This window comes from Hemicordylus capensis, chromosome 9, assembly GCF_027244095.1.
Source record: "Hemicordylus capensis ecotype Gifberg chromosome 9, rHemCap1.1.pri, whole genome shotgun sequence".
Taxonomy (NCBI): Eukaryota; Metazoa; Chordata; class Lepidosauria; order Squamata; family Cordylidae; genus Hemicordylus; species Hemicordylus capensis.
Genome location: NC_069665.1, coordinates 17,565,697 through 17,593,588, shown reverse-complemented (window position 1 = coordinate 17,593,588; position 27,892 = coordinate 17,565,697). Strand labels below are relative to the sequence as shown.

General features: G+C 44.8%; 2 protein-coding genes across 4 annotated transcripts; both read left to right on the top strand.

The window, feature by feature from the left end:
• Positions 1-252: 252 nt before the first annotated feature.
• Positions 253-8,290, top strand: LOC128334249 (C-factor-like). Of its 3 annotated transcripts, none has more exons than XM_053270733.1 (6): positions 253-449; positions 2,450-2,501; positions 3,397-3,584; positions 4,174-4,332; positions 5,813-5,923; positions 7,104-8,290. In XM_053270733.1, the coding sequence occupies exons 1-6, from the start codon at positions 300-302 to the stop codon at positions 7,221-7,223; spliced, it is 780 nt and encodes a 259-aa protein (XP_053126708.1). In that variant the 5' UTR covers positions 253-299; the 3' UTR covers positions 7,224-8,290. The 3 variants fall into 3 exon arrangements, with proteins under 3 accessions (XP_053126708.1, XP_053126709.1, XP_053126710.1); XM_053270735.1 differs by lacking the exon at positions 253-449 and adding an exon at positions 2,277-2,338; XM_053270734.1 differs by lacking the exon at positions 2,450-2,501.
• Positions 8,291-10,789: 2,499 nt separating this feature from the next.
• On the top strand, positions 10,790-26,197 carry LOC128334248 (C-factor-like). The gene is made up of 6 exons (XM_053270732.1): positions 10,790-11,152; positions 17,834-17,885; positions 19,442-19,629; positions 20,922-21,080; positions 23,175-23,285; positions 24,631-26,197. Exons 1-6 carry the CDS (start codon positions 11,003-11,005, stop codon positions 24,748-24,750), a joined length of 780 nt encoding a protein of 259 aa, XP_053126707.1. The 5' UTR covers positions 10,790-11,002; the 3' UTR covers positions 24,751-26,197.
• Positions 26,198-27,892: the final 1,695 nt, after the last annotated feature.

Sequence of the window (27,892 nt, the reverse complement as noted above, 5' to 3'; positions counted from 1 at the left end):
GCATTGTGTGAAAAGCTCCCAGGACGACTCCCGAGTGCAGCTGCCCGCACACAGTTGAACAGAATTAGGCGGCAAGCCATCCTTCTGCAGGCTCCTCCTAAGGCAGGGCTGGAGGGAGTGTTCATCCACTCAGGACCTCAGGTTCATTTATCTCGGGCCTCAGGCAGTGGCAAAACACTGTATTTCTCAGAACTGGAGCCAAGCTGCTTATATAAGTTTGCAGGGAGGAGCAGTCTGTGGGGCGTAGTACACTAGGCTGGGCAAAGAATCTCCCTAGTCAAGCACAGCAGACAAGAGAGATGGCAGCAGGGCTGGATCCATGCAGCGTCCTGGTGACCGGCTCCAACCGGGGCATCGGCTTCGAGCTTGTCAGGCAGCTGGCTGCGAAAAGCAGCCGGCCAGAATGGATCTTTGCCACTTGCCGGGATCCAGAGGGACCACGTGCCCAGGTGAGGCTCAGGGGAGATTCCACTGTACCCACGTTAAAGACTTACTAATTAATATTAATTGATGGATGCCTGAGTGCTTGATGCCAGGGAGACTGTGCACAGGTATGTATGTGTGTGAATGGGTCTCTGCTAAGCTTTCTTACACTTTCCAAAGGTGGGTTTGATACTACTAATATTTATAGACTGCTCTTCAATAAAATTCTCAAAGTGGTTTACACAGAAAAATAAATCATACATCAAGAAGACGGTCCCCTGTCCCCAAAGGGCTCACACTCTAAAAAGAAACATAAGGTAGACACCAGCAACAGCCACTGGAAGGATGCTGTGCTGGGGTTGGAGTGGGCCCGTTGCTCTCCCCCTGCTAAAGAGAATCACCACTTCAAAAGGTGTGATTTTTCTGAAATACCTAACATGAGATGTTATCCTGTTGAACTCAGTGAAGCTGACTCACGGGTAAACATGCTTTGTATTGCACTACGTATTCCCATGATAATTTAAGGCAAGGATGGGGGAGAAACACCCTTACAGTTTGTCAGGGGGTAACTGATCATGTCCTAAAGCACAACGATCTGGTTTTCGTCTTGGCAATGGATTGTGCAGACGGTAACAGTGAATGGTCACTGGGGATTTACAAACTTCTCCCACGCAGAGTTGTTGGCCTCGCCCATCATCCCACCTTGCACGCCCAACACAGAGCGGGGCTGTTCTCAAAATTAACTGTTCAAACTGAGATTCTAGCCAATGGAGAGAGCGACTGTGTGTGTGTGTGTGTGTGTGTGTGTGTGTGTGTTTGAGAGCTCCATGGGGAGGAACACAATGAGGCGAGTCTCACGATCGGTGAGATTCGCCCAGAGAGGGTTTGTGGGGAAGCAGCCCCCAGAAGTTCCAGTATGCTCTGCACAAGCACGCACAGCATGCTGGAGAGACCCCTGATGTGGAACCACGGAGGCGCGGTCTGGCACTGGGGTGTGTGTGGCTTTAAGGGCGGGGGGGTAGTACTTACCCCTCCCGCCGCTTTTCCCCCTCCGGCGCTCGACTTCTTAGCAAAGTTTTGGGGGCGGCATAGTTCCTCCCTGACGCCCCTGCCCCCATCGTTGTCTGGAATAAGGAGAAGTTGCCAGCGGTTCCGTGCAACTTGCCGTCATGCATGCGCCCGTCGCCAGCACCGCCGCAAACATGCCGCACATGTCACACGCAACGTGTGGCGTGTGTGGCACGCATGGCGGCAACGGGCGCATGCGTGGCGGCAAGTTGCACGGAACCGCCAGCAACCTCTCCTTATTCCAGACAATGAGGGGGGCAGGGGCGTCAGGGAGGAACTATGCCGCCCCCAAAACTTTGCTAAGAAGTTGAGCGCCGGAGGGGGAAAAGCGGCGGGAGGGGTAAGTACTACCCCCCCCCGCCCTTAAAGCCACACACACCCCGCCGGTCCGGCCCAATTCCGAACTGGTCCGGAGGTCTCTTACATGGCCCCGGACCGGTTCCGTGCACACTTTCCAACACATGCATGGTATGCTTTACATCAGTTTGTTAGTAAAACGTCTCTTTCTTAACCAGTGAAAACCTTAAGCAAATAGACTAATATTATTTTTTAAAAGTCAACTTGAGCATACAGAGAAGTTTTCTAACTAGAACTTTCAAAGAGTTTGCTTCCTGAAAACTGGTTTCTATTTGCACTCCTAAAGAGTGCTTTCCTTTTATCATGTTAATGATTATGTAAAGACTATAGTCAGTGCCTCTCCCTACCATTTGCCACAGTGTATTCAGAAAATCCAACTTCAAACCAGGATTTTTTTAAAAATGGAAATACATCGGGACAAGCTAGAATTCAGAAGACAAAGTTCAATTTGTGTGTGGAGTGCTTCCAAAGATCTCGAACAGACTTCGGGGTAGGTCTGGCCGGTGCACACACTCTCTTCCAGAAGAGATTTGTGGTAACAGCCCTGTGTGGAAAGCCTCTTGTTGTTGCAAATTAAGTCTCTGGCTTTACTATATTTCAGGAATTGAAAAAATTGACCACCAAGCACAAGGGAGTTGTGATTGTCCCAATGGGTATGTGTTTCTCCCCCACCCCAAACTTTTTCATCCTGCATAGATGGGAACAGGAGGTGAAGATCAAGAAGTTTCCAAAGGATAAACTCTTTGTACATGTAATTTGTACTGGTTCCTTGTTGTGCTCAGCCCACATGCTTGCTAACCAATAATGATAGTTTTAAAATTGCTTCATCATATATAGGTGTATCCATGTGCCCATTAAATCCCCCAAATTCCTCTCCTCTTCAACACAGTCCTTGCCATTGCAAATCCAGTTTAAAAGCACCTTCCAATGAAAAAGAGAGATTATTCTACAAGTGCTTTACCTATTCCACCATTATTCATACCTCCATTAAAAAACAACAGCAGCAGCAGCAACAACAACAAAAGATCAAATCAACAGAAAATAGCAAATGAGAAAAATGGATTTTCAAAGAAGCAGAAGGAAGAGGAGGGGGCTAAGAGAGGGAAGGGGGGAAACTCCACCAGGCAACCTTCAAAATTCTCTTTGTACCCAGCTATGCATATTTGCATTAAAAATCCCTTTTTAAAAAACCACCCTCTTTTTCATATTTTTATATGCAGCTTCTTGCAATTGTGACAGGTCAATTTCCTCAAACAGACTGCTTCACAAATGTCGAAGGGTGTGAAAACTCAGGGCTGCAGCAAAAGCATGTGTGTGGGGCGGCAGCTGCAGGGTGCTGTAGATAGTACTATTTGCATTTTCAGATACACGCTTGTCCATGCATACACTACGTTACTGATTTATCAAAACAAAAATACACATGTATGCACTTCCAGAACAGCAAGGGAGCATGCCACCAAGAGGGCACCAGGGCAGGCACTCTGCAGGGCTGGATCGGGGCCGGAGAAGGCTCACCTTACCATGAGCACTTTCTCGTTGCTGCCGCAGACACCACTGATCCATCCAGCATCAAGGCTGCTGTAGCCAGAGTCACTGAGAAGCTGAAAGGAGCCGGGCTGAATCTGCTGATAAACAATGCTGGGATTGTAAGGAGGAGCTCTCTGGAGTCTGAGATGCCGGAGGACATGGCTGAGGTGTACCAAACCAATGTGATAGGACCCATGATCGTGAGCCAGGTAAGGCCATCCTGTGGTCCCTCTTTTACCAGAAGGTGTCGCAGAGTTCTTGACGTTTGAAAAGTAGCTGACGTGTTGGCAGTGCTTCCTGGTGATGGATCATAGGCAGGCTTGCCTTTTCCCCAGCACTAAGAGAGCATATTTCAACATCTCCATAACAGGCAATGATTCAAGAGATGCAGTCTTCCTGGTTATGAAGTGATGGGGGGAATTCATATCTGTTGAGCCAGGATTTCACGGAGCTGCCGAGTGGATGAATGATAAGGAAGCTCTGGCATGCCACTAGCGAGGAACTGCTGGACTCATGTTTGTGGCCTTTGCCCTGATGAAGAGATTCCGGGTCCCGCCCAGTGGTGGCTCCAGACTTCTCCGCACCCGAGGCCGAGCACCAAATGCTGTCCTCCTTGCATGCACCCTCCTCCCCCATCTCTCTCTATAATGGGTAGCAGAGGGGGCATCTGTCTGCCTTGCTGGGGCCCCAGTCATCTGCTGCCTGTGGCGACTGCCTCACCTCACCTCATGGAAGGGCCGCCCTGGTTCCTCTCGCTGCCTCTGCAGATGTCCTTGATTCTCCTCTTTTCTTCTCCAGGCGTTCCTGCCCTTGCTGAGGAAGGCATCTCAGGAAAGCCCCCAGAAAGGGATGAGCTGCAGCAAAGCCGCCATTGTCAACATCTCCAGCGAAGGCGGCTCCATCACAAATGTCTTTGCATGGAAATTGGGACAGGTCGTCTCTTACCGTTGCAGTAAGGTATGGCCATCAACAGTGGTAGCAAGGGAGTGGCCCTAACTTCATTAAAACTGAAACTCTGACTATGAGTTTCAGTTAATTTCACCTCAGTGGGTTAAGAAGATTTTTTTTTAGAAAACCCTGTCAAACAACTTAGGGACATAGGAAGCTACTTTGTCCCAAGTCAGACCATTCAGTATTGTCTACATCATGGATTCTCAGTGTTGGGACCCCAGATGTTAATGGACTTCAGCTCCCATGACCCCCAGCCCCAGTGGCCTTTGGCGGGGGATTATTGGAGTTGAAGTCAAATAACATCTGGGGACCCAATGTTGAGAATCCCTGCTCTACATTGACTGGCAGAGGTTCCCCAAGATTACAGGCAGGAGTCTTTTCCAGCTCTACCTGGAGGTTCTGCCAGGGATTGTACTGGAGACCTTCTGCATAGGTCAGATGTTAATGGACTTCAGATGTAATGGACTTCAGATAGAAATCAGATGCTTCACCACTGAGCTACGGCCCATTCCATTCTCTTTCCTTGCCCATTTTAGTAGGTAACCTCCAGCCATAGGACTAGTATCATAGTCTCCTAGGGCTGGCCCATATACTGTACCCCATCACTGAAAGACTGTCCTCTGCAACATCCACAAGGACTCAGCCCAAACTGTTACTTTTGCACACAATTAATCTACATGTGGCGCATGGATCTATATATCAAAGATACAAGAAATGATAAGCTTAATGAGAAGGTCTTGTTGCTCCAGTCCATCATCTGTTCTTTCCCAGTGCTTAGTCCTCTGCTTCTTCACCTTTTCTCTGTTCTCTTCTCCACTGTCAGTATCTAGCATGTAAGCTCCTTGGAGGCATGGGCCCTATCAGGGTTCTGTTTCCTCCTCCTCCTCCTCCTCCTCCTCCTCCTCCTTCTTCCCTGTAAGGGTTCTGTTTCGTGTCTGTTCATGAAACTCTGCAGAATTGTGTGTATTAACAACATTTGCAGAAATTTGAAATTGCTTCTAAATTATTATTAATTCAGAGGCATCTAGGAAATTTTGCAGTAAGATGCTTTGTTCAGGGGTGTATATTCCTTTAAAAAAACTGGAAAAGGAAATAAAACAGCTTTTCCAGTGGGGAAACCTCAAATAATATCCCCCTACATTGGTGATAGTGGGGAAATGACTTGACTAGCAAGCCAGAGGTTGCCGGTTTGAATCCCCGTTGGTATGTTCCCCAGACAATGGGAAACACCTATATCAGGCAGCAGAGATATAGGAAAGATGCTAAAAGGCATCATCTCACACTGTGTGGGAGGAGGCAATGGGAAACCCCTCCTGTATTCCACTAAAGACAACCACAGGGCTCTGTGGTCGCCAGGAGTCCACACGGACTAGACAACACACTTTACCTTTACACTTACTGTACCTTTCTCTTGACTTGTTCTCGCCACCTCATGGAACCAAGATGCATCATTCACTTCCCTGCTTCTGGTGTCTCTCCCTCACAGGCGGCTCTGAACATGCTCACCCGCTGCCAGTCCCTGGGATTTGCAGAAGATGAGATCCTGTGTGTGGCTTTGCATCCTGGCTGGGTGCAGACAGACATGGGGAACACACTGGTAGGTGGAATCCTGTCCTGTCCTGTCACAGGAGTTAAATTTATTAAACTACTTTGGTTTACACCCAAGGAAAACTCAGAGTAGACAATATGTTAAATGTTTTAGCATTTTTAAACACAGGAATAGCCTTGGTTTGTCCCAACAAGGAAATCTAGTCCTTGTTCACCACAATGCTCACCACAAACAATCATTGGCTGACATGAAGGGGGAAATGACCCAAAGCAGTTCCAATGAAATTAAAAGGACAAGTTAGTAATTGCCTAAGGCAAAATTTGAGTAATTCCCCTCACCATGTCAGGCAACCAATGAGTTATCTTTGTTCAATCCCATTTTAAACATTCGGTTCAGTCCTTGGGATTTGCAGAAGATGAAAATCCAGTGTATTACTTTGCATCCTGGATGGGGGCAGACAGACACGGGAAACAATGTTAGGTGACCCATGATGGAACTTCATTCCTGCATCCCACTCCACAGAGAGGCTATCAAATTTATTTAACTACTTCAATCTACATTCAAGTAAGAATCACAGTGGATAATAAGTAGATTTCTGTGGAGGGAGGGCGGGATTTCAAAAATATTTTTAAAATACGCCCAATTAAAAACCTAAGAATAGACTGAAAACATATCTGTTTAGTCAGGCTTTTAGCTTATAGTTTTAAAGCTTCAGTTTTTAGAGTTTTTATTGTATTTTAAAAATTGTTATACTGGTTTTTAAATTAAAAACCAGGGACTTTTTGGTATAGGGCGGTATACAAATAATAATAATAATAATAAATAATTGATAATAAGTTCTTGGTTTGGAACTGCAAGTAGGGTTGACTATGCTGAGACTGGCAGGTTCAGACAACATGGCCAATGTCTGCATAGCCATCCAAACACCGGAAGTCAGGATCCAGCATGTGCTCGACGAACCACCAGTTCACAGCATCCTTAATTGCTGCATTATGTGCAGATCAGCCTTAAGTATGCTCAGAACAGACTTCGTCAATCTCCAAAGGAATGTAGAGCAGCTGTTGAGAATGCTTCTCCATTTGCCTTTGGTAGTTCAAGTGAGGTTGGATTTTATGAAGTGTACTCTCCACGGATCTCACCCATTTGTTATTTTCTTTTCCCCTTCCCCTTTCCCTTTCCCTTTCCATAGTGCAGGTCTTTGTCTAACTCACTTATTCCTTCTTTTCAGCAACAGGCCCCACTGACTGTGGACGTGAGTGTGCGGGAGACCCTGAGCACCCTTGCCCGTCTCACTGAGAAAGCCAGTGGCACTTTGGTGAACTGGGAGGGGGAAGCTCTCCCCTGGTGAGATGCCCACCTGCCTCCTCATCTGCACTGCAAGGAGGAACCCCTGACTAAATCAATTAGATAGATAGACAGATAGATAGATAGATAGGAGGGCTGAGCCTGCTTGCCTAGCTCTGCCTTTGACCTCAATAAATGCATCACATCTGCTGAAAATCTGAAAATTTCTATTTCCTTCCAGGTGCTTATCTAATATGATCAAGTTGTGTGTGTGTGTGTGTTGTTGTTGTTGTTTTTTAAATGCACAGTATAAGTCTTGTGTCCCTCACCAATTCTTAATTTCAAGATGCAGGCCAGAGTGGTACAAAGAAGCCACATTTGCGGGGATAGGGGACCACCTTGTTTATGTATTCTTTCTTTTTCTATGTAAACTGCTTTGAGAACTTTGGTTGAAGTGCAGGATAGAAATATTCTGAGTTGGCAATAGGAAACCCCTCCTACCAAAGACAGGCTCTGTGGGAGCCAGCCAGGAGTGGAACTCGACTTGATGGCACACTTTACCTTGACCTATCTAGGGATGGGGTGAGGGAGGGCCTAGAAGGGGCAAAGTGCATTTCTGGGCGGGCCAGCTGCATCCCACATGTTAGATTTGTGAAACAGAAATGGGGGAGCCTCACCCGCCCGCCCTCTGCAGCCACCCTCAAATCTTTTAAAGCCAATCACATTTTTGGGATGATGTCAATAGCTCAGGGGCAGAGCACCTGCTTTGTGTGCAGAAGGTCCCAGGTTCAATCCCTGGCAGCATCTCCAGGTAGGGCTGGGAGAGACTCCTACCTGAAGCCTTGGAGAGCCGCTGCCAGTTGGTGTAAACAAGACAAGACAAGCTCCCTGTGTTTATCTTAAAAGAAAAAAGGAACAATTGGGTTCTTTCTTCTTCCTGAAAATGATTCCCCAAAATGATTGCCCTTGCACAACTCCCCGCCTCCCACAACCATTAATGCAATAGTTAGCAATCCATTTTTCCTGATCCAGTTCCACTGAAGGGAAAAGAAATTATGCTCTTGGAAAAACTTGTTAAAGTCCTTTGGGTATCAACTCTGTACATCCGATATCAATTAAAAAACAAAAAAGAGGCAAAATCCATGTCCATGTTTATGCTTTTATTAGTTTTATTTATTTGGTATTCTGTTTTTATTTACGGAGTTCAGCTTTTGTGAGTTTTTTTTTTAATTACCTTATTTCATTTATATTCATTTCTAAAATAGCCTAACAAGAACATCAGAACAGCCCTGCTGGATCAGGCCCAAGGCCCATCTAGTCCAGCATCCTGTTTCACACAGCAGCCCACCAGATGCCCTGGGCCTTCCATCGCCTTCCATCGGCCCCCTTGTACTAATACGTAGGGTTGCCAACCTCCAGCACTGGCTCAGAGTCTCAAGGAATCCACATCAATCTCCTGGAAACTATTGAAAGCAATCCTGGGGGTTTTAATGGTTTGGTATTGGCAGTCATCTAATAGCGCAGTGGGAAAATGACTTGCCTAGCAAGCAAGAGGTTGCTGGTTCGAATCACCACTGGTGGAAACACCGATATTGGGCAGCAGTGATATAGGAAGGTGCTGAAAGGCAACGTCTCACACTGTGTGGGAGGAGACAATGGTAACCCACCCACCCACATGGCTCTGTGGTCACCAGGAGTCGACACTGACTCAAGGGCACAACTTTACTTTACTTTATTGGGGGGGGGGGACATTGGAAAGAAAACCTCCAGGAATAACTTTAGAATGCAGAATCGGGCAAGACGCCTTTGAGACACCAAGGCTTGCCTATGGAAAGGGTGTGGCTGAGTCACCCTGTGTTAGCAGCAGGTTATAGAACCCAGCAGTCTGCTGAGAGACACGGCTGGAGCACCATTCCAGTCCTGCAGTTCTTGTTGAGCCGTGGCCGAGATACTGACTCACTGGTTGTCCCGGGAACTGTCCTGGGTTCCCAGGGGCCATTGAGATTGTGGTGCAGCCATTGAGATTGTGGAGCAGGGCTTCGGGCCTGCCCAGTCCGACCTGGGCAGGCCAAGAGGGTTGTTCCACCTCCACCACTTGAAGATTGTGGGCACAGAGGTGGTCTCAAGCACCTGTAGTAGCAGGTCCTTCTGTGGGCCCTCAGCAGCTGCTCAATCGCAGTCGCAGCCACTTCCTCCATGACATTTTGGGGCAAACCAGCCAGACCGTTTGGGAGCAGCAAAGGTCTTAGGCCAACCTTGACCTAAGGAACACTTCTTGGGAGGCTTCCTTTTGCCTTCCTGCCATCCAGTGGGAATCAAACTTCTCTAGCAAGACTGGGGAGAACATATCCAGTTTTCCCTTGTAGCTGTCCCCCCCCCCCCCGCAGCTGTTTTTCCCCTAGCAGGTTTTTCCAGCCCAGCTTCCATCTGAAGGCAGACACTGCTGTGTACCGCAACATAGATAGCAGCAGGTCATCTCCAGTATAGAGATGATGCGTGCCACCGGTCTCTTGCACGCAAAGTGAGAACAGAATGGCAGTGCCTGCTTTTGTGAGCTGCCCCTAGCAGTATTTCCATGGGAACATAGGAAACTGCCATATACTGAGTCAGACCATTAGTCTATCTAGCTCAATATTGTCTTCACAGACTAGCAGAGGCTTCTCCAAGGTTGCAGCAGGCAGGAATCTCTCTCAGCCCTATCTTGGAGAAGCCAGAGAGGAAACTTGGAACCTTCCGCTCTTCCCAGATTGGCTCCATCCCCTGAGGGGAATATCTTGCAGTGCTCACATGTGGTCTCCCATTCAAATGCAGCCCTGCTTAGCTAGCGGGACAAGTCATGCTTGCTACCACAAGACCAGCTCTCCTCTCCGGAGGAGAGATGTCCCTGGAGGGATGAGACATAAATGGGTTAAATAAATAAATAAGCGGTGACATTTAAGGTCTGGCGGATGATGTCTATGCTGTGCTGTGTCGCACATGGATTGACTAGCACTCCCTTTTGTCACACAGAAGCCAATCAGGGTGAGAAAAATATCAAGCCCTCTTTTTGCTGATGCCTTTTCCAAGGAAATGTATATTCTGAAGTTCATACATTCAATGGTGAGAAATGCTTTGGTGGGACATGTCAGCAGTCCCATAGAGTAACTGGTTCATTGGGCTTGCTCTCTGTCTGTCACACTACATTTCATTGAGCCATAACTAACCAATCTCACAGGGTTGTTGTGAGGATAAAAATAAGCATGATCTCCTTGGAGGAAGAGCGGGATATAAATGTAATAGATAGATAGATAGAATCATTTTTGGTTCCCTGAGAAGATCTTAAATTCAGTATCCCAAAATTATTTTCTGGAGGGGCTTTTGGTGGGAGGTAACCAGCCTCATCATGGCTGCTCCTCTCACAATCACCCAGGATGGTGGCCACCACTAACTACGCTACTAGTTTCACTATTGCAAGACGAAGGTCAGGAGTGCTTTTCAGATTAGGAGGGAGAGTGATCTTAGAGTGAGTTGCCCTTCCCAGTTCTTCTCAGGGTCCCATCCTGTGCACGTAACTTCCTCTCTATTCACCAGGATGACTCAGGTGAATAGAGAGGAAGTCAGGTGGCAACGCAAACAGTTGAATGCAATTAGGCAGCAAGCAATCCTTAAACCTCTTCCTAGGCAGGGCTGGAGGGAGTAGTTAACAAATCAGTTTCAGGAAGCTGTGTAGCCCTGGATGTCTTGCCAGATCAGAGCTGCAAATGAGTCCAGCCAATTGCATAAGTTTGCAGGGAGGAGCTATGGGTTACTGTTTGCTAGATTCTTGCAAAGAGTCTAGTTAGTTAAGCACAGCAAGCGAGAGAGATGGCAGCAGTGCTGAATCCACGCAGCGTCCTGGTGACTGGCTCCAACCGGGGCATTGGCTTCGAGCTTGTCAGGCAGCTGGTTGGGAAGAGCAGCCGGCCAGAATGGATCTTTGCCACTTGCCGGGATCCAGAGGGACCACGTGCCCAGGTTAGACCCAGGACAGATTCAGCTATATCCACTTTGAGAACTATTTTATTTATTATTATTATTATTATTATTATTATTATTATTATTATTATTATTATTATTATTGTTATCACTAACATTATTAATGGATGCCTTAGTCCTTGGTGCCAGGGAGATTGTGCATGGGCATGCATGTGTACGTATAAATTTCTGCCAAGGTTTTTGACACTTTCCTTTTCCAGGACAGGTTTGGTACTGTAGGGGTTGTTCACAAGATCTTTTTAACACAAATGTTTTACCCCTTAATGATTGCAAAGCCAGAGAGCTTAAAGTAAAGGGGTTATTATTATAAAATTATTATTATTTCTTGTTTGCACAGTCAGCTCCTGCTAACTTGGCAAAGAGGCACCTTTTAAGGTGGTGATTCTCTTTATTTAGCAGGGGAGAGTAACTGGCCCTATTCACCGCCAGCACAGTACTTCCAGTGACTGTTGCTGGTGTATGTCTTAAGTTTCTTTTTAGAATGTGAGCCCTTTGGGGACAGGGATCCATCTTATTTATTTATTATTTCTCTGTGTAAACCGCCCTGAGCCATTTTTGGAAGGACGGTATAGAAATCGAATTATAATTATTATTATTAATAATAATAATAATAATAAAAATAGGTGTTATTGACTGGTTTGCTTTATCCAGACATCGAGTCCTTCCCAAGGACCTGGGATGCCAAAATTTTGTTATCAAAATTGTTGTTGTTCTAGGTATCGCCGCAAAATGTAGGCTGTTCCCAGTAAAGTTGTTTTTTGTAGTTGATTTCTGTGGCCCCTGTAGGTGATTTCTGTGGCCCCTATGGTGTTGAGGTGCTCTTCAAGATGTTTTGGAATTGCACCTAGGGCGCCAATTACTACTGGGATTATTTTGGTCTTCTTCTGCCACAGCCTTTCAATTTTAATTTGTAGATCTTTGTATTTTGTTTTTCTTTCTTCTCGACTACAGTTATATCTGGTGTATGGTGTGGCAGATGTTTGTCTGTTTGTAGCTGAAAGTCCCATAATATTTTTACATCTTCATTTTCTATAACTTTTTCAATTTTGTGGTCCCACCAATTTTTGGCTGCAGGACAGGTAGCTTGTATTTTTTGCAGATGTTCCAGTGTATCATCCCTGCTACCTTGTCATGCATTTGTTTGTAGTCAGTCTGTGTGATCTTTTTACAGCAGCTGATTAGGTGGTCCACTGTTTCATCTGCTTCTTTACAGAGGCGGCACTTGCTGTTTGTTGTTGATTTTTCTACTTTTGCTCTTATTGCATTTGTCCTTAGTGCCTGTTCTTGTGCAGCCAGTATTAAACCCTCTGTTTCTTTCTTCAAGTTGCCTGTCTTGGGCCACTGCCAGGTCCTGGTAATCTTTGATTTTCCAGTTATATCGTGCAAATATTGACCATGCAGTGGCTTGTTTTTCCATTTTCTGCTTGGTTCTTGACTTGTTCTTTCTTGTAGGCCTACTTTGTTTCATTGGTGTTTGATAATTTTGCATTGTTGGCCATTTGAAGTGCATCTTCTTCACTGTCCTTGATATATTCTTCAAGGCCTCTTTTCTCCTCCTCTACTGTTTGATGGACTTGCAGCATTCCTTTTCCACCTGAGCTGCGAGGGAGGTATAGCCTATCTACATCACTGCAGGGGTGCAGAGCATGACTGATAGTCATTATTTTCCTGGTCTTATGATCTAGCATCTCTAGGTCCAGTCTATTATTCCTGCAGCGTATCTAATGATGGGTATAGCCCAGGTGTTTATGGCTTGTATGGTGTTCCCACGATTTAGTTTGGACTTTAGAATTTTTTTTAACTCTTCTGATGTATTCATTTCCAATTTTTCTTTTAACTTCAGTGTGCTTGATGTTATCAGCCTGAAAAATGCCTAAGTATTGTAATGTTTTTTCTCTTCCAAGTTCTTGATGTTGTTTCCATTGGGCAGTTCTATTCCTTCTGTTTGTGTTATTTTTCTCCTGTTCGTATTTAACACAGCACACTTATCTAGTCCAAACTCCATTGCTATATCACCACTGAATATGCGGACAGTGTTTAGCAGTGATTCGATTTCTGATTGGGACTTTCCATACAACTTCAAATAGTCTATGTAGAGCAGATGATTTATTTTACTTGATGTTTTAGATGTTTGGTATCCAAGGCCTGTTTTGTTTAGTATTTGTGAAAGTGGGGTCATGGCAATTACAAACAACAGAGGGGATAGTGAGTCACATTGGAAAATGCATCTTCTGATGCTAACCTGTCCAAGTGTCTCGCCATTGATTGTTAACTGTGTACTCCACATGCTCATTGCTTTTTAAATAAATATCTGAATGTTTTTGCTGACACCAGTCAGCAATATAACAACAACAACAATTATTATTATTATTATTAATTCAATTTTTATACCGTCCTTCCAAAAATGGCTCAGGGCGGTTTACACAGAGATATAATAAATAAATAAGATGGATCCCTGTCCCCAAAGGGCTCACAATCTAAAAGAAACATAAGATAGACACCAGCAACAGTTACTGGAGGTACTGTGCTGGGGGTGGATAGGGCCAGTTTCTCTCCCTCTGCTAAATAAAGAGAATCTCCACATTAAAAGGTGCCTCTTTGCCAAGTTAGCAGGGGTTACGGTATTATTTGAGTTGGATCTAAAGAGGGGGGGAGGAGGAAAGGAGGAGGAGGAAGTGGAGGAGGAGGATCAGTAGCAGTTACAACCACCACCACAAGAACAACCACTGTAGTAGTTGTTCTACTACTACTAGTAGTAGTAGTACTACTACTACTACTAGTAGTAATATATTGTTTTTAGAATATCTATATAGGCTTATCAAGAAAAAAGTTCCAAAGCAGCTTGCATAGCAAGCAATGAGAAAATGGTTCCCTGTGCTTAAAGAGTTCACAATTCCAAAAGAATCAAAAGGGAGACACTAAGAATAGGCACTGGAAGGACACTGTACTGGACTGAAAAGGGATTTAACGGGATAAATGATTATCTTTTTTTAAAAGGTATATTGTAAATTTTATTTACAATTGAAAGAGTTGTAATTCTAAAGAAAGAGAACAAACTGCCACCAGAGCCCCCTCACCCCAGAGCCCCGCTCACTCACAGCCCCCTTCACCTCAGAGATCTCACCACCCTCACCTGAGCCGCACTCCTGCACATCCTCCTCCATCCCCTCACCCCTCTCGGTTGCAACTGGCAGCTGCAGAATTGCTGGCACCTATTGGCCAAGTTGCCGCCAGGAAAAACAGAGGCACGTAATGCCACAACGCAGTTAAATGGGGCAAAAGTTGGAATCCCTGTACGTCTGCACATGTGAAACGGCAGTTTCATGCCTCCAACGACCTGCAGTTTCTCTCTCCAAACCCCAATTTGAACCTCTAGTTTGTAATGAGTCTCACCGCACAAACCTGAGGTTTGTGGGAGGTAGCACTGTTTTGTCCTGTTTCTGGAATCAAAGCCATAGAGACCTGCCCAGGGACGTGCCCTCTCCATGCCTGCCACGCTTCTCAAGGGTCCCCTCTCCGCGCACTTGCCACGCCCCCTGTCTCATGCCCAGGTGGAAGCGGCTTGGCAGGCTGCTTATGGTTAGGCTCAGCCTGCTTGGCACTGCACAGCTGTGCGCACAGAGATCAGGCTTGCTGCCATTGCACCCATGGCCTGTGGCCAGTGCTCCGCCCTCAGCCCCCAACCAAACATAGCAGGGAGAGATTGGGCAGGCCATGAGTAACTCTAGCGCTCACACTTCACCCTCACCATAGTCATGCTTGGCTGCCCAGCACAGCTTGGGCCAGTGGTGCTGCATGGCACCCTTCCCGGAAAAAGTTCAAAGAGGATTTGTGTTCCATGGGGGTGTGGGGGCCCCGTACTTCCACCCATAAGTCCAGGTGGAAGGGTGCTTCTGAATGGGGCCAAGTCTTTAGGGGAAAACATCAGCTTAAGCCAGACTGAATTTGAGACTGTGAAGGAACAGCTTTCTAATCCTCCTAACTTTTTTTACTGCTGCCACCAAGTGGACATTTGATATGGCTAAATCCACTACTAAATCCACATTTGATATGGCTAAATCCCTTCACCTTTATCAGAAATTACCAAAAAAAAACCACCCCAAAAAACTCAGTAGAGTGGAAAGGCTTAGAAGCGTGAGGTGGAGACAAAACAACAAGCTTCTGATCTTTATATAATAAGAAAGCTTACTTTAAGAAAATCAGTTCAATTAAAACAATGCTTTTACAGCAAAAATGCAATTTCAAAACAGTTACTAACAGAGCAGGTTAGGGAAAATAAAAAGCTGGGAAAATGCAATCACTACCTGGCTCTATACTGGTTCCTACTCAGAGTCCCCTGTACTTTTTTTTCTTATCAGCTTCTGGCTTGCTGGGCAGTCTCTTGTTCTGGTTACAGAACAGGTCTGGGGCTCAATCCAGCCTGGCTTTTCTTTTTCTTCCAGTGATTTCAGCTATTTTCCTCTTGCAACTTCACTCCTGTAGATGGACCAACTCCACTGCAGACAGATTCTTTTTCAGGCTTCTTCTAGCTGCTCACTCTTGGCTTTCTTGGCTCCTCTGGACTGCTTTGCTGGTCTCCTCTGGATTCACTCTCCTGGGCGCTTTCCAAATTACACACTGTTCAGCAGTAAAATGCTTCAGATTGGCAGGATCGTTTTGCAAACGTGAATAGCTTTCACAATCCTCCTACAATGGGAAAATACAGCTATTTATTTGTGACACACATGCAACATTGTAGGACTAAAACGCAGGGATAAAATCCAAAAGAAGGCATCAGAAAAGTGAATGGCACCTTGCTGACAGCAAAGGGATTGCGATGTCGAAACACAGGCAGTACGGAAGCACATTTAGTGGACAGTAGTGACACTATTGTAGCGTGTAATCTGTAAAACGCCCTGGACTCACTTTAGCAGACTTCCAGACTGACTTCCTTCTGCTGCAACCTCCAGCTCTGACTTGACTAAACCCTTTCAAACTCTCTCAATATATACAGTTTATCTTGCCCAACAATTCCTCAACTCAGCAAAAATCAGAACAAAAATTCCCTCCTTTTTTCAAAATCTCTTCCCTCACCCCCCCAAAACCAACTGCCAAACTACTAAACCAAATGTGAAACTACAGAAAAACAAGAATGAACTTTTGACCCCGCACAGAGACCAACCAATATTCTATACACATTTACAATGGAGAAGAGGTTTGTGCTTCATTCCTTCACATGGGCATAGAAAGGTTTTGAGAAAATTGACCTTAGGAACATAGATTGAATGTTTTCTCAATATTTCTAGTTGCAATACGTGCATACTTGTGCTTTATAAAGCAACTGATGTATTATCTTGGTTAAGAAAACTTGGATGGCAGATGGAATAAAATGCCCACCATTCATTCAGAAACTTCGAAGGATAGCTGTAACATTTCTCCAGGCATATATGCTTACTATGAGCACTCCAGAATCCAGCGGCGTGGAAAATCACCTCTAAATATTTATAAATATGCACCTTCTCTATTGGATTGTTGTAAATTTCCTGTTTTTGAATAGTTGGTAAAAACAAGACTTTGTTTTTCTGATAGTTAATGATCAGGTATTCATTATCTCAGCAAGAAGACAATGCATGTATCAGTTTTCTCATTCTGATTAGAGTTTAGGACATTATCACTGCATCATCTGCATATAATAATATGGATAATGACTTAATGGCTAGTTTGGGCGGATGAAATTGTGAGAAAGATGCTCCGCCATTTAGTTTATATAGAAATTGAACAACAAAGGTGCTAAATGCACCCTTCTCTTACTTATCTCTTTCAAAGTAGGAACTGGATCTGTTAGTTATCCCTGTTGGTTACATCTAATTTGCACATATGTACTGCTGTATAACCTACAGATGAGGAATAAAAGTAATCTGTTGAGGTTGCCTCCAGCTTCCTCCAAAGCCGCTCTCTTGGTTTAAGATCTAAGGCAGATTTATAATCAAAAATGTAATGTACAGATTTCCCCTGGCAATATATTTTCCTACTAGGTGACATAAGATCAGACTTTGGTCAAATGTGGCATGGCTCTCCCTGAAGCCTGCCTGTTCTTCAGCAATTAAGTTTTATTGTTCTAACCAATTAACCTGTTTCAGATAGCAATGTCTTGCATACAGTTTACTAATCACACTCTGTAAGCTACTTCAGGGTGTACTACTTGTTCTCATAATAATATATGTCAAGAATGCAGGAGAAATGGCCTTACAGCTTGTCAAGGGGTAACTGATCTGCATGAGCAGATTGTGAGAATTTATCCTGAAGCATAGTGTTCCAGTTTTCATCTGGGTAATTGATTGTGCAGACTGTACCAGTGAGTGGGTCAGGGTGTGTCCAAAATTTCCCAGATGACTTGTTTCCATATGAAATGGAGATTAATGACCTGGAATTCTCCCCTCTACCTGTCCATCTCAAAGCAGGGCTATTTCCAAAAGTAACTGTTCACGCTGAGATACTGTACTTTCTGTAAGGCTCTTTGGCAGAGCCACACAAATGCAACAGATGCATCTCCTGGTACAAATAGAAACCTAGTAGGCCTTAATAATCTCTTCCTGTCCTCCTTCCCTATCCCATCTCAAACCATCTAATCTCCATCCAGCTCTTGCTGTAACTTAAGTCTCTGACTTTACTATCTTTCAGGAGTTGAAAACATTGGCTGCCAAGCACCAGGGAGTTGTGATCATCCCATTGAGTATGTGCCTGCTTCTCCTCCCCAACTTCCTCATCCTGCATAGATGAGACAAGAGCTGAAGATCAAGACCATTCCAAAATATCGACTCTTTGTACAGTCAATCTGCACTCTTCCCTCGTTGCGCTCAATCTACATGTGTTTTGCCCAGAAATTTATAGTATATATTCTGAGCAGTCATAGGATATCATTTTGTATCTGAGGATATGCAGTTCATCTCCCAGAGGATGCATTCACAGGGCAGTTCACAATAGCTGGCACTGCTGTTTGCACAATTGCAGGGGTTTGGAGGAAAAGGGATTTATGTGATTGTGCACATGATTATTATTAATTTTTATTAATCTTAGTATATAGTTGGTAACCAAGAATGTCAGTTTAAACAGCTTTATCATGTGTATGCTTATTATCCATGCCCATTTGTTGTTGTTGTTGTTGTTGTTGTTGTTGTTATTGTTTTATTACATTTATATCCAGCTTTTCCTCTGTGGAGCGCAGAGCACTACACTATGCTGGTTCCCCTTTAATCCCCCAAATTCCTCTCCTCTTCAACACATTCCTTGCCATTTCAAATCCAGTGTAAAAGTTCCTTTCAATTAAAAAAAAGATATTTCTACAAGTGTTTCACATATTCCAGCTAACTGAGCAAAAAGGAACCTTTTTAAAGTGGCGATTCTCTTGATTTAGCAGGGGGAGAGCAACTGCCCTATCCATCCCCAGCACAGCATCCCTCCAGTGGCTGGTAGTGGTGTCTGTCTTATGTTTCTCTTTTAGATTGTGAGCCCTTTTAGGGACAGGGAAACATTTTATTTATTTATTTATATCTATGTAAATCACTTTGGGAACTTTTGTTGAAAAGCGGTATATAAATATTTGTCATATTCATATTCATATTCAAGCCCACATACACATAGTAAAAAGAAAAGAAAAAGATCAGATCAACAGAAAATATCAAATCGGGGGGGGGAGGGAGGAGTTAAAAAGAAGAAATGTAAGAGAATGAAAGATGGAGAAAGGGAAAGAGAAAGAAGGAAGAAAAGCGGGGGGAACCCAACAGTTGATCTTCAACAAAGTCTTATTTTTCAGCTACGCATATTTGCATAAAATTATTGCCATTTAAAAAAACAAAAACCATCTCTTCCATACCTTGGTTTTTATACGCAACTTCTTGCAATTATGGCAGGTAGATCTCCTCATAGAGATGAGATATTACTACTTCACAAATACTGGAGGGTGTAAAAACTCAGGGCTGTGCCACAACTTATAAAGCAGCAAAACCATTTGCCACTGTGTGTAGCCATGAGAGGGAGCTACTACATAGGTGTGATGTACCTGTGCAGTAGTACTTGCATTTCCAGATATGTCCATATGGACCTTATTGGTTTAGCGGGGGAAATCACTTGTATGCATAAATTGTGATATGTGCAGTGATCTTCAATCCTCTGCGCTTCCACAACAGCAAGAGTGCATGCCTCCAGGAGTGCAGGGAGTCTGCAGGGCTGCAACCAGGCTGGAAATGTCTCACTTTAATTACCATTAACATCTTCTTTTTGCTGCTGTAGATGCTTTGGATCCATCCAGCATCAAGGCTGCTGTTGCCAGAGTCAATGAGAAGCTGAAAGGTGCAGGGTTGAATCTGTTGATAAACAATGCTGGGATTTTAAGGATCACCACTCTGGAGTCTGAGACACCGGAGGACATGGCTGAGGTGTACCAAACCAATGTGACAGGGGCCATGCTGGTGAGCCAGGTAAGGGCATCCTGTGGACCCTTCTTTAAAGAAATGTATAGCAGAGTTTTGATGTTTGGAAAGTAGGTGGTTTGGTGATGGGGTCATAGGTAACTTGCCTTTCTTCTGGACAATGATTCAGTGCCTTTAAGATCTCCATAACAGACAGGCATTAAACAGATGCAAGGCCTGTTCACACAGTCAGGATAGAAGCCATTCTACCCTGGTTTGAATAATTGTGTGAATTCATGAAAATCCCTCCAACCCAAAGCATAAGCACATAAGACCAACCCTTATCAGGCCCAAGGCCAATTTGGATCAGGCCCAAGGCCTGTGTAGTCCAGAATCCTGTTTCACACAGTGGCCCACCAGATGCTTCTGAGAAGCCAACAAGCAAGAGGTGAGGGCATGGCAGGGTAGCCCAGCTTTTGTACCCTGCTCTTAACCAAGGTGGGAGGAGAAGAGAGCTCCCCTACCTTGCTCCTCCGGTCGTGTGGATCCCTTTACCTTTCTTATGCATCCATGGGTATCTAGCAGGCCTGGAAACAATAGAAAGATGTGGCTGCATGGGCTGTGAATGTGCCATCCGCCATCTGTGAATGTGCCACTCTGCAAAGCACACTCTATGATCCTATAGCTGCAGCTGCTTCAACACAACTGGGCCCACTTTCTGCTCCTTCATGGCCAATCCACTGCTGATATAATGATTCTTTCCAGTCAACTGGCAGCTTGCAAGGCCTCCGGAGGACTTTCCAGGCTGAAATTCCAGCTCCTGATTTCAGCACTAGACAACTTGCCTGGTTTGATCATGGGTTTTCTGAGTTTACTGACCCAAATAGGGGGTTCTGATCATCTCTTGCTACTAGAGTAGGAGCTCTCTAACCCTCTAACAGTTCCCCCAACAGTTTGTGTGAACAGGCCTACAGTCTTCCTTGTTATGAAGGGGAAGAGATGGGGGCAAGTCATACCTGTTGAGCCAGGATTTATTGCAGCTGCCATGTGGATGAACCACAAGAAAACATGCCGCTTATATTTTTGGCCTTTGCCCTGATGAAGAGATTCCTAGTTCTGCCCCGTGGTGGCTCAAGATGACTCCATGCTTAAGGCAGGGCAGCAAATGATATGCCCCTAGTACACACTCCTTTCTTTCTCTCTCTTTTAAACTGAGTGGCAGAACAGTAGCTGGCCGCCTTACTAGTGCCCCAGTAACCTGCTACTTGAGGGGACCACCTCGCTTCGCCTCAGAGAAGGGCCACCCTGGTTCCTCCCACTCTCTCTGCAAGTTTCTGTGATTCTTCCCTTTTCTTCTCCAGGCGTTCCTGCCCTTGCTGAGGAAGGCATCTCAAAAAAGTCCCCAGAAAGGGATGAGCTGCAGCAAAGCCGCCATTGTCAACGTATCCAGTGAAGGCGGCTCCATCAGAAATATGGGAACAAATACAGTTCCATGGTGTATCTCGTATTGTTGCAGTAAGGTATGGACATAGCATTGGTTAAAGTAAGAGGTTTTAATATGAGTTCCAGTTAATGTCACCTCAGTGTGTTAAGAAGATTTTTGGGAAAGTCTGTCGAACAACATGCCTCCTCTGATCTTGCCCATTTCAGTACGTAACCTCCAGCCACAGAGGACTACTATGCCCTTTTAGGGAACTGCCTGTGATTGACAGGAACATTCCAAAGCAGGCGATACTGCGATACTGAAGCTGTATCCTAATTCCAGTAGTCTTTTCGTCACAAAGAGCTGCATGAGTAGCGTGAAAAGCTAACTACATCTTCTGTCAATTGCAGTCCAACATCACCTTTGAGTCACTTCATATCTATTGGGACAGGCCCCCACACCAAGGACCCCATTGCCTGGGAGCAGGGAGAGCGGCCACAGGCCTGGCGATGCTCCCGCGCTCTGCAGTGGCACAGGATCCAGCCAAGCTGGGAGAGAGAGAGCCACCAGGGCCATCCAACAGAAGATGGGCACCTGGCAATGATGCAGCCCGAGCAATGCTGCCTGTCAGAGCAAAGAGGCCCTGGTCAGGCCCGGAGCAGTCGGAGGATGAGGGAGAGGGGAGAAGGGCTCAGAGAGGTGAGACAGACAGGAGAAAGGAGACACCTGGCTGGATATTCAGCATAAAGACAGTGGTGATGGGAAGGGGCGGGATCTAGCAGGGCACATGGGTTGCTCCACACTCCATAAGAGGGCAATGGCCAGGGATTAGAGGAGAGAACTGACTGGTCCTGGGTCCTCCTCCAGAGAAAGGCCAGGAAGCGACCGAACACTCCAGTCATGACCTGAGTGATGTAACCCACGAACTGGTGCTCTGAAACCATCCTGTCAGCGGCAGGAAGCACACCTGGGACCCCTACCCATGTGACCCACAGTGTCCTATCTATCCCCCCATCACTGGAAGACAGACCTCTGCTACATGAACAAGTATTCAGCACAGTGTTGCTTATGCACAAAATTCATCTACACCTGGTGCATTTCGTGTATGTCATGGGGGTATGATGTAACCTGTGTTTTGACTGCTTACTTATGTTTGAATTGCAGCTTAATCTTAATTGCTATTTTGATTTTTTTTTCTCTCTCTCTCCACCCCCTAGGGACTGGTTGTTTGAGGCAATATAATAAATACATAAATAAACAAAAGCCCCGAGCATACTGAAGCTCAAGCCAGATAAAAAAGAATTGATGATAGTGGGAAGTTCCTTGGACCGGCTGAAGGGGAAAATGTCTATTCTAGATTGGATTACATTCTTCTCACAGGACCAAGCAAATAGTCTGGGAATACTTCTGGGCATAATGCCGCACAGAAACTTAGTTGCTGGCAATCATGTCTCAGTTACTACCACATTAGACTACTGTCATGTGCTACATGTGAAGAAGCCCTTGAACACCCTCCAAAGTCTTCAGTCAGTCAAAACAGGGCTACCAACCTTTTGACTAGGAAAAACCACTGAGACTCCATTATGTGCTCTTTCTAAGTCCTTAGTCCTCTGCTTCTTCACCTTTCCTCTGTTCTCTTCCGCACTGTCGATACCTAGCATGTAAGCTCCTTGGAGGCACAGACCCTGTTGGGGTTTTGTTTTTGCTCATGAAACCCGGCAGAATTATGTATACTAACATCTGTAGAAATTTGAGATAGCTTCTAAATTATTATTAATTCAGAAGCAAATAGAAAATTTTGCAGTGAGATACTTCATTCAAAGGCTGTATATACTTTTTTAAAAACTGAAAAGTATATATAGCCCTGAACAAAGCATCTCACTGCAAAATTTTCTATTTGCCTCTGAATTAATAATAATTTAGAAGCAGTCTCAAATTTCTACATATGTTAATATACACAATTCTGCTGAGTTTTGTGAGCAAAAACAAAACCCCAACATTTTTACCAAAATATAAAATTTAAATGCAAAACTTTTCACTGAAAAATAAAATAAAAATAACCTTTCCAATGGGGGAGCATGAAATAATATTCCCCTACACTTACCAAACCTTTCTCTTGACTTGTTGTCGCCACCTCATGGAACCGAGATGCATCATTCACTTCCCTGCTTCTGGTTTGTCTCCCTCACAGGCGGCTCTGAACATGCTCACCCGCTGCCAGTCCCTGGGATTTGCAGAAGATGAGATCCTGTGTGTGGCTTTGCATCCTGGCTGGGTGCAGACAGACATGGGGAACGCAGCGGTAGGTGACTCCTGGTGGAATCTCATCCTGACATAGAAAGAATTAAATTTTTAAACTACTTTGGATTATATCCAAGAAAAGCTCAGAGTAGACAAATGTTTTGTCATTTTAAAAAACATTTAAAAATACTGCCCCCCCACCCACCAGCAATGTTCAAACATAGGAATAGTCTTGGTTTGATCCAAGAAGTAAATCTAGACCCAAATGCTCACCACAATCAAACACTGACTGATATGATGGGGGAAATTACTCAAAGTAGTCCCACTGAAATTAAAAGGACAAGTTAGGCAACAAGTAATTGCCTATATGAGTAATTTCCCTCATCCTTACTTGTGGTTCCAAATTCAACATTTTTCACCAAGTTCAAATCTTGGTTGCAAATGTTGGGTTTGGAACCACAATTAGGGTGGAATTTGCCAAAACTGGTGGGTTCAGACAACACGACCAATGTCTTCATCACTGTGTCAGACACCAGAATTCAGGCTCCAGCATGTGCTCCAAGAACCGCCAGGTCACAGCATCCTTAACTGTTGCTTTATGTGTGAACCTGCCCTAAGTATGTTCAGAGCAGACTTGGGCAATCTCCAAGAGCTTTTTCTGCAAGGCTTTACTGCAAGTTCGAAGTTGCCCCCAAAAAGTGGATGCAAAAAGTGGATTTTTTTTACCCTGGATATAAATCGGGCTACACTACGACAAAAAACCCAAATCGTGTGTGAAGTCGCAGGGACTTCATGGTAAATTTGGCCAATATGTGAACGCAACCTCCATTCCGGAGGAGATGAGAACTAAAAGCCAGGTGTGAAAAACTTCCAAAGGAATGTAGAGCAGCTGTTGAGAATGCTTCTCAGTTTGCCTTTGATAGTTACTATTTATTTTATTTTATCTGTGTGTGTGTGTTTGTTTTGTTTTATATACCACCTGGTTCTGAAGGCTCTAGGTCACAAAAGTTCAAATGTAATTGGATTTTGTGGAGTGTACTCCCCATTGAGTCACTTTAAGTGGTGCAGCAAGGAAATGCTTGACTAACAAGCAGAAGTTTGTTGGTTCAAATCCCTGCTGGTATGTTTCTCAGACTATGGGAAACACCTATATTGGGCAGCAGTGATATAGGAAGATGCTGAAAGGCATCATCTCCTACTGCATGGGAGATGGCAATGGTCAACCCCTCCTGGATTCTACCAAAGACAACCACAGGGCTCTGTGGGTGCCAGGAGTCAAAACCGACTCGACAGTACATTTTATTTTACTCTCCATTGATCTCGTCCATGATTTCCTTCCTTCCTTCCTTCCTTCCTTCTTTCCCACAGTGCATGTCTTTGTCTCACTCACCTATTCCTTCTTTTAGGGACCGGCCCCACTGACTGTGGAAGTGAGTGTGCAGGAGACCATCAGCACTCTTGCCCGTCTCACTGAGAAAGATAATGGCACTTTTGTGAGCTGGGAGGGAAAAGCTGTACCCTGGTGAGACACTCACCTGCCTCCTCATCTAGCAAAGAGGAAACCCTGACCAGGGGTGATGAGAATGCTTGCCTAGCTGTGCTTTTGTTTGCAACAAATGCATCATGTCCTGCTGCAAATCTTGCACATTCTGTTTCCTTCCAGATACTTATCTAATATGATCAAGGGATTTAAAAAAAAATTGCACTATGCAAGTCTTATGGCACTCGTTGATTCTGAATTTCAAGACACACATCACAGTGTGCAAATATGTCACATTTACACACAGCCTTGTAGTCACATGACCAGGGGCACAGCAAGGTTGTAGTGGGCCCAGAGACAAGATTTTAAAATGCTCCCCCCTCACTGAAGCTCAGCTCATGAAGTAAAGAAATCTTAAATGAGGCTGAATAGTGGTAACAAAGGAAGCCTGGGTGGGTGCACAGCTGGGGGAGTCAGTCATGTGACTTGCCTCTGGGGGCCTCCCCAAGGCAGTGGGCCCCCAGACAACTGTCTCCCCTTGCCCTATTATAGTTGCGCCCCTGCACATGACTCCAGAATGAGCAATAGAGGAGCAGATTGCTCGCTTCCCTCTGTTTTGCCTCCAGTATCTTCAGTGGGAGATAACCACCAGGCATTAGGAGCCCAAGAATATTGGTTTAAAGCAGAGATTCATCTTGGCCCTAAGTGAGCGCAACATGACTGGTATACCTGCATCAACAGAAACAGCTGGCGAAGGAGTAAGCCAAAGAGACTATTAAATACTTAATGCTTGCTCAGCCCTGTGATGGGAACAAGGAAAAGGAAAAGCAGAAGTCCGCAGCACATTGTGTTTCTTCAAGTTTCATCACCCATTCAAATTATTATTATTAAGAATATTGTTTACCACTTTTCAACAAAAATGGTGCTGAAAGTGGTTCTCAATGGAAAGCACTGTTCTGGTCATTTGAGCTAAAAGCGAAGTTAAGGGAAAAGGCTAACATCACTGCAGGCTGTAACTGGTGTCCTGGGCTAACCTTTTGACCTTATCCTATAACTTATCCTTATCCAAACAACAACAAAAAGCCTCTATTTTTCACCAGGCAGCTGTTTGTAAAACATACAGCAGGTATGCATAATTAATTAATTAATAATAAAAATATTTGTTAGCCACCCCATAACAAATAGTTCTCTGGGCAGCTCACAACACAGCATTATAATATTGAGTAAAAACACATAAAACGCATGTGTTTTTATAACCAAAGCTAAACACAAAATGTGAGACTTAAGTTGGACTCTTCACATTGGCAGGTAAAGACACGTTGACTCTTGGAAAGGTAGCTCCTATTGCTCTGGCAGCTGAAAGTTACAAACAAAAAATGAATGTCTACTGAGAGATTTTTCAAAGCATACCTGACTCTTTCCATAATTTGACATACTGTGCGTATCTGTTTTGCTGCATCTACTGAGAACAATAAAATCATTATGTACTTACATTACAACTCTGTCTTTGGTTTGTTTTAACCTATGGGGAAAACAATAAGATCATTAATTTCTTAGGTTGCAATCCTAAACATATTTATTACACCATGGAACTTAGTACTGAGTAACCGTGCACAGGAATACACCAATCACGGATCTCCCATATCACATCTCTTTTGACGTGCTGCAAATCTCTGTGCTGCTGAAAAAGACAGGTCCTTCTAGATTTAGATAGTGAGTTGCGGGTGTGTGGAATGAAAAGGAGAGGATGAGGAAGAGAGGGAAGAGTCATTAAGGAACCTTCCTCTCCCTTTCAGTTCCTGAGGAATAAGAACTGGGGCAGCTGAGACAGAGCACCTGCTTTATATGCAGAAGACCCCCAAGGAGTATCCCCAGTCTCTCTAGTGACAGGATTTTGGAGACCTGCCTGCCAATCACCATACTCAGATCAGTGGTTTGTTTCCCTTTTAGGCATTACTCATTCAGAATGTCTTGATGATTTCAAAAAAGTGTACCCCATTTTTATATTTAGAACATGTCCAGAGCATCATGCAACAAAAATCAGGTGTGTGTGAGTTGGGGTCTGGGGGAGAGAGAGAGAAGGAAGGGGAGAGATGTTTGAAGAGCAGGTCCTGCTATCTCCAGGAAGGGGTGGGAAAGACCCCTGTTGGGAACCTTGGAAAGCCCAGTTAGTCAGAGTAAACAGAACCGAACTAGATAGACTGAAGGTTTGACGTAATAGAGGGCAGCTTCATTTGATCCTATGGTCCACCCCTTAGCCTCGATTCAGGTCATAATTGATTTAGATGTGCAGCTGCAAAATTAAAGGAGATACAAATTTAAATAGGTGGTGTGGGGGAAGAGACCACCCAAACCCACAAGGTTTCCCAGGTTTCGCTGTTCTATTCTTCTTCTTCTTCTTCTTCTTCTTCTTCTTCTTCTTCTTCTTCTTCTCCTCCTCCTCCTCCTCCTCCTCCTCCTCCTCCTCCACCTCCCTCCCTCCTCCCTCCCTTTCTCCTTCTCTCTCGCCTTCTCTCTCTCTTTCACAGCCTCCATCCTTCTATCTTTTGCTGCTCCTGGCAAAGGTATATCATTTCCTAGGAGCAGCAGCCTTGTTAGCACCATTGCTTAAGAACATAAGAACAGCCCTGCTGGATCAGGCCCAAGGCCCATCTAGTCCAGCATCCTGTTTCGCACATTGGCCCACCAGATGCCACTGGGAGCCTACAGGAAGGAGTTGAGGGCATGCCCTCTCTCCTGCTGTTACTCCCCTGCAACTGGTACTCAGAGGCATCCTGCCTGAGGCTGGAGCTGGCCTATAGCCCTCTGACTAGTAGCCATTGATAGACCTCTTCTCCATGAAGTTATCCAAACCCCTCTTAAAGCCATCCAGGTTGCTGTCTGTCACCACATCTTGTGGCAGAGAATTCCACATGTTGATTATGCGTTGTGTGAAAAAGTGCCTCTGTTTGCTGGTCCTATATTTCCTGGCAAGCAGTTTCATGGGATGGCCCCTGGTTCTAGTGTTATGTGAGAGGGAGAAGAATTTCTCTCTATCCACTTTCTCCACACCATGATTTTATATACCTCTATCATGTCTCCCCACAGTCGCCTTTTTTCTAAACTAAATAGCCCCAGGTGTTGTAGCCTTGCCTCATAAGGAAGGTGTTCTAGGCCCCTGATCATCTTGGTTGCCTCTTTGTTTATAT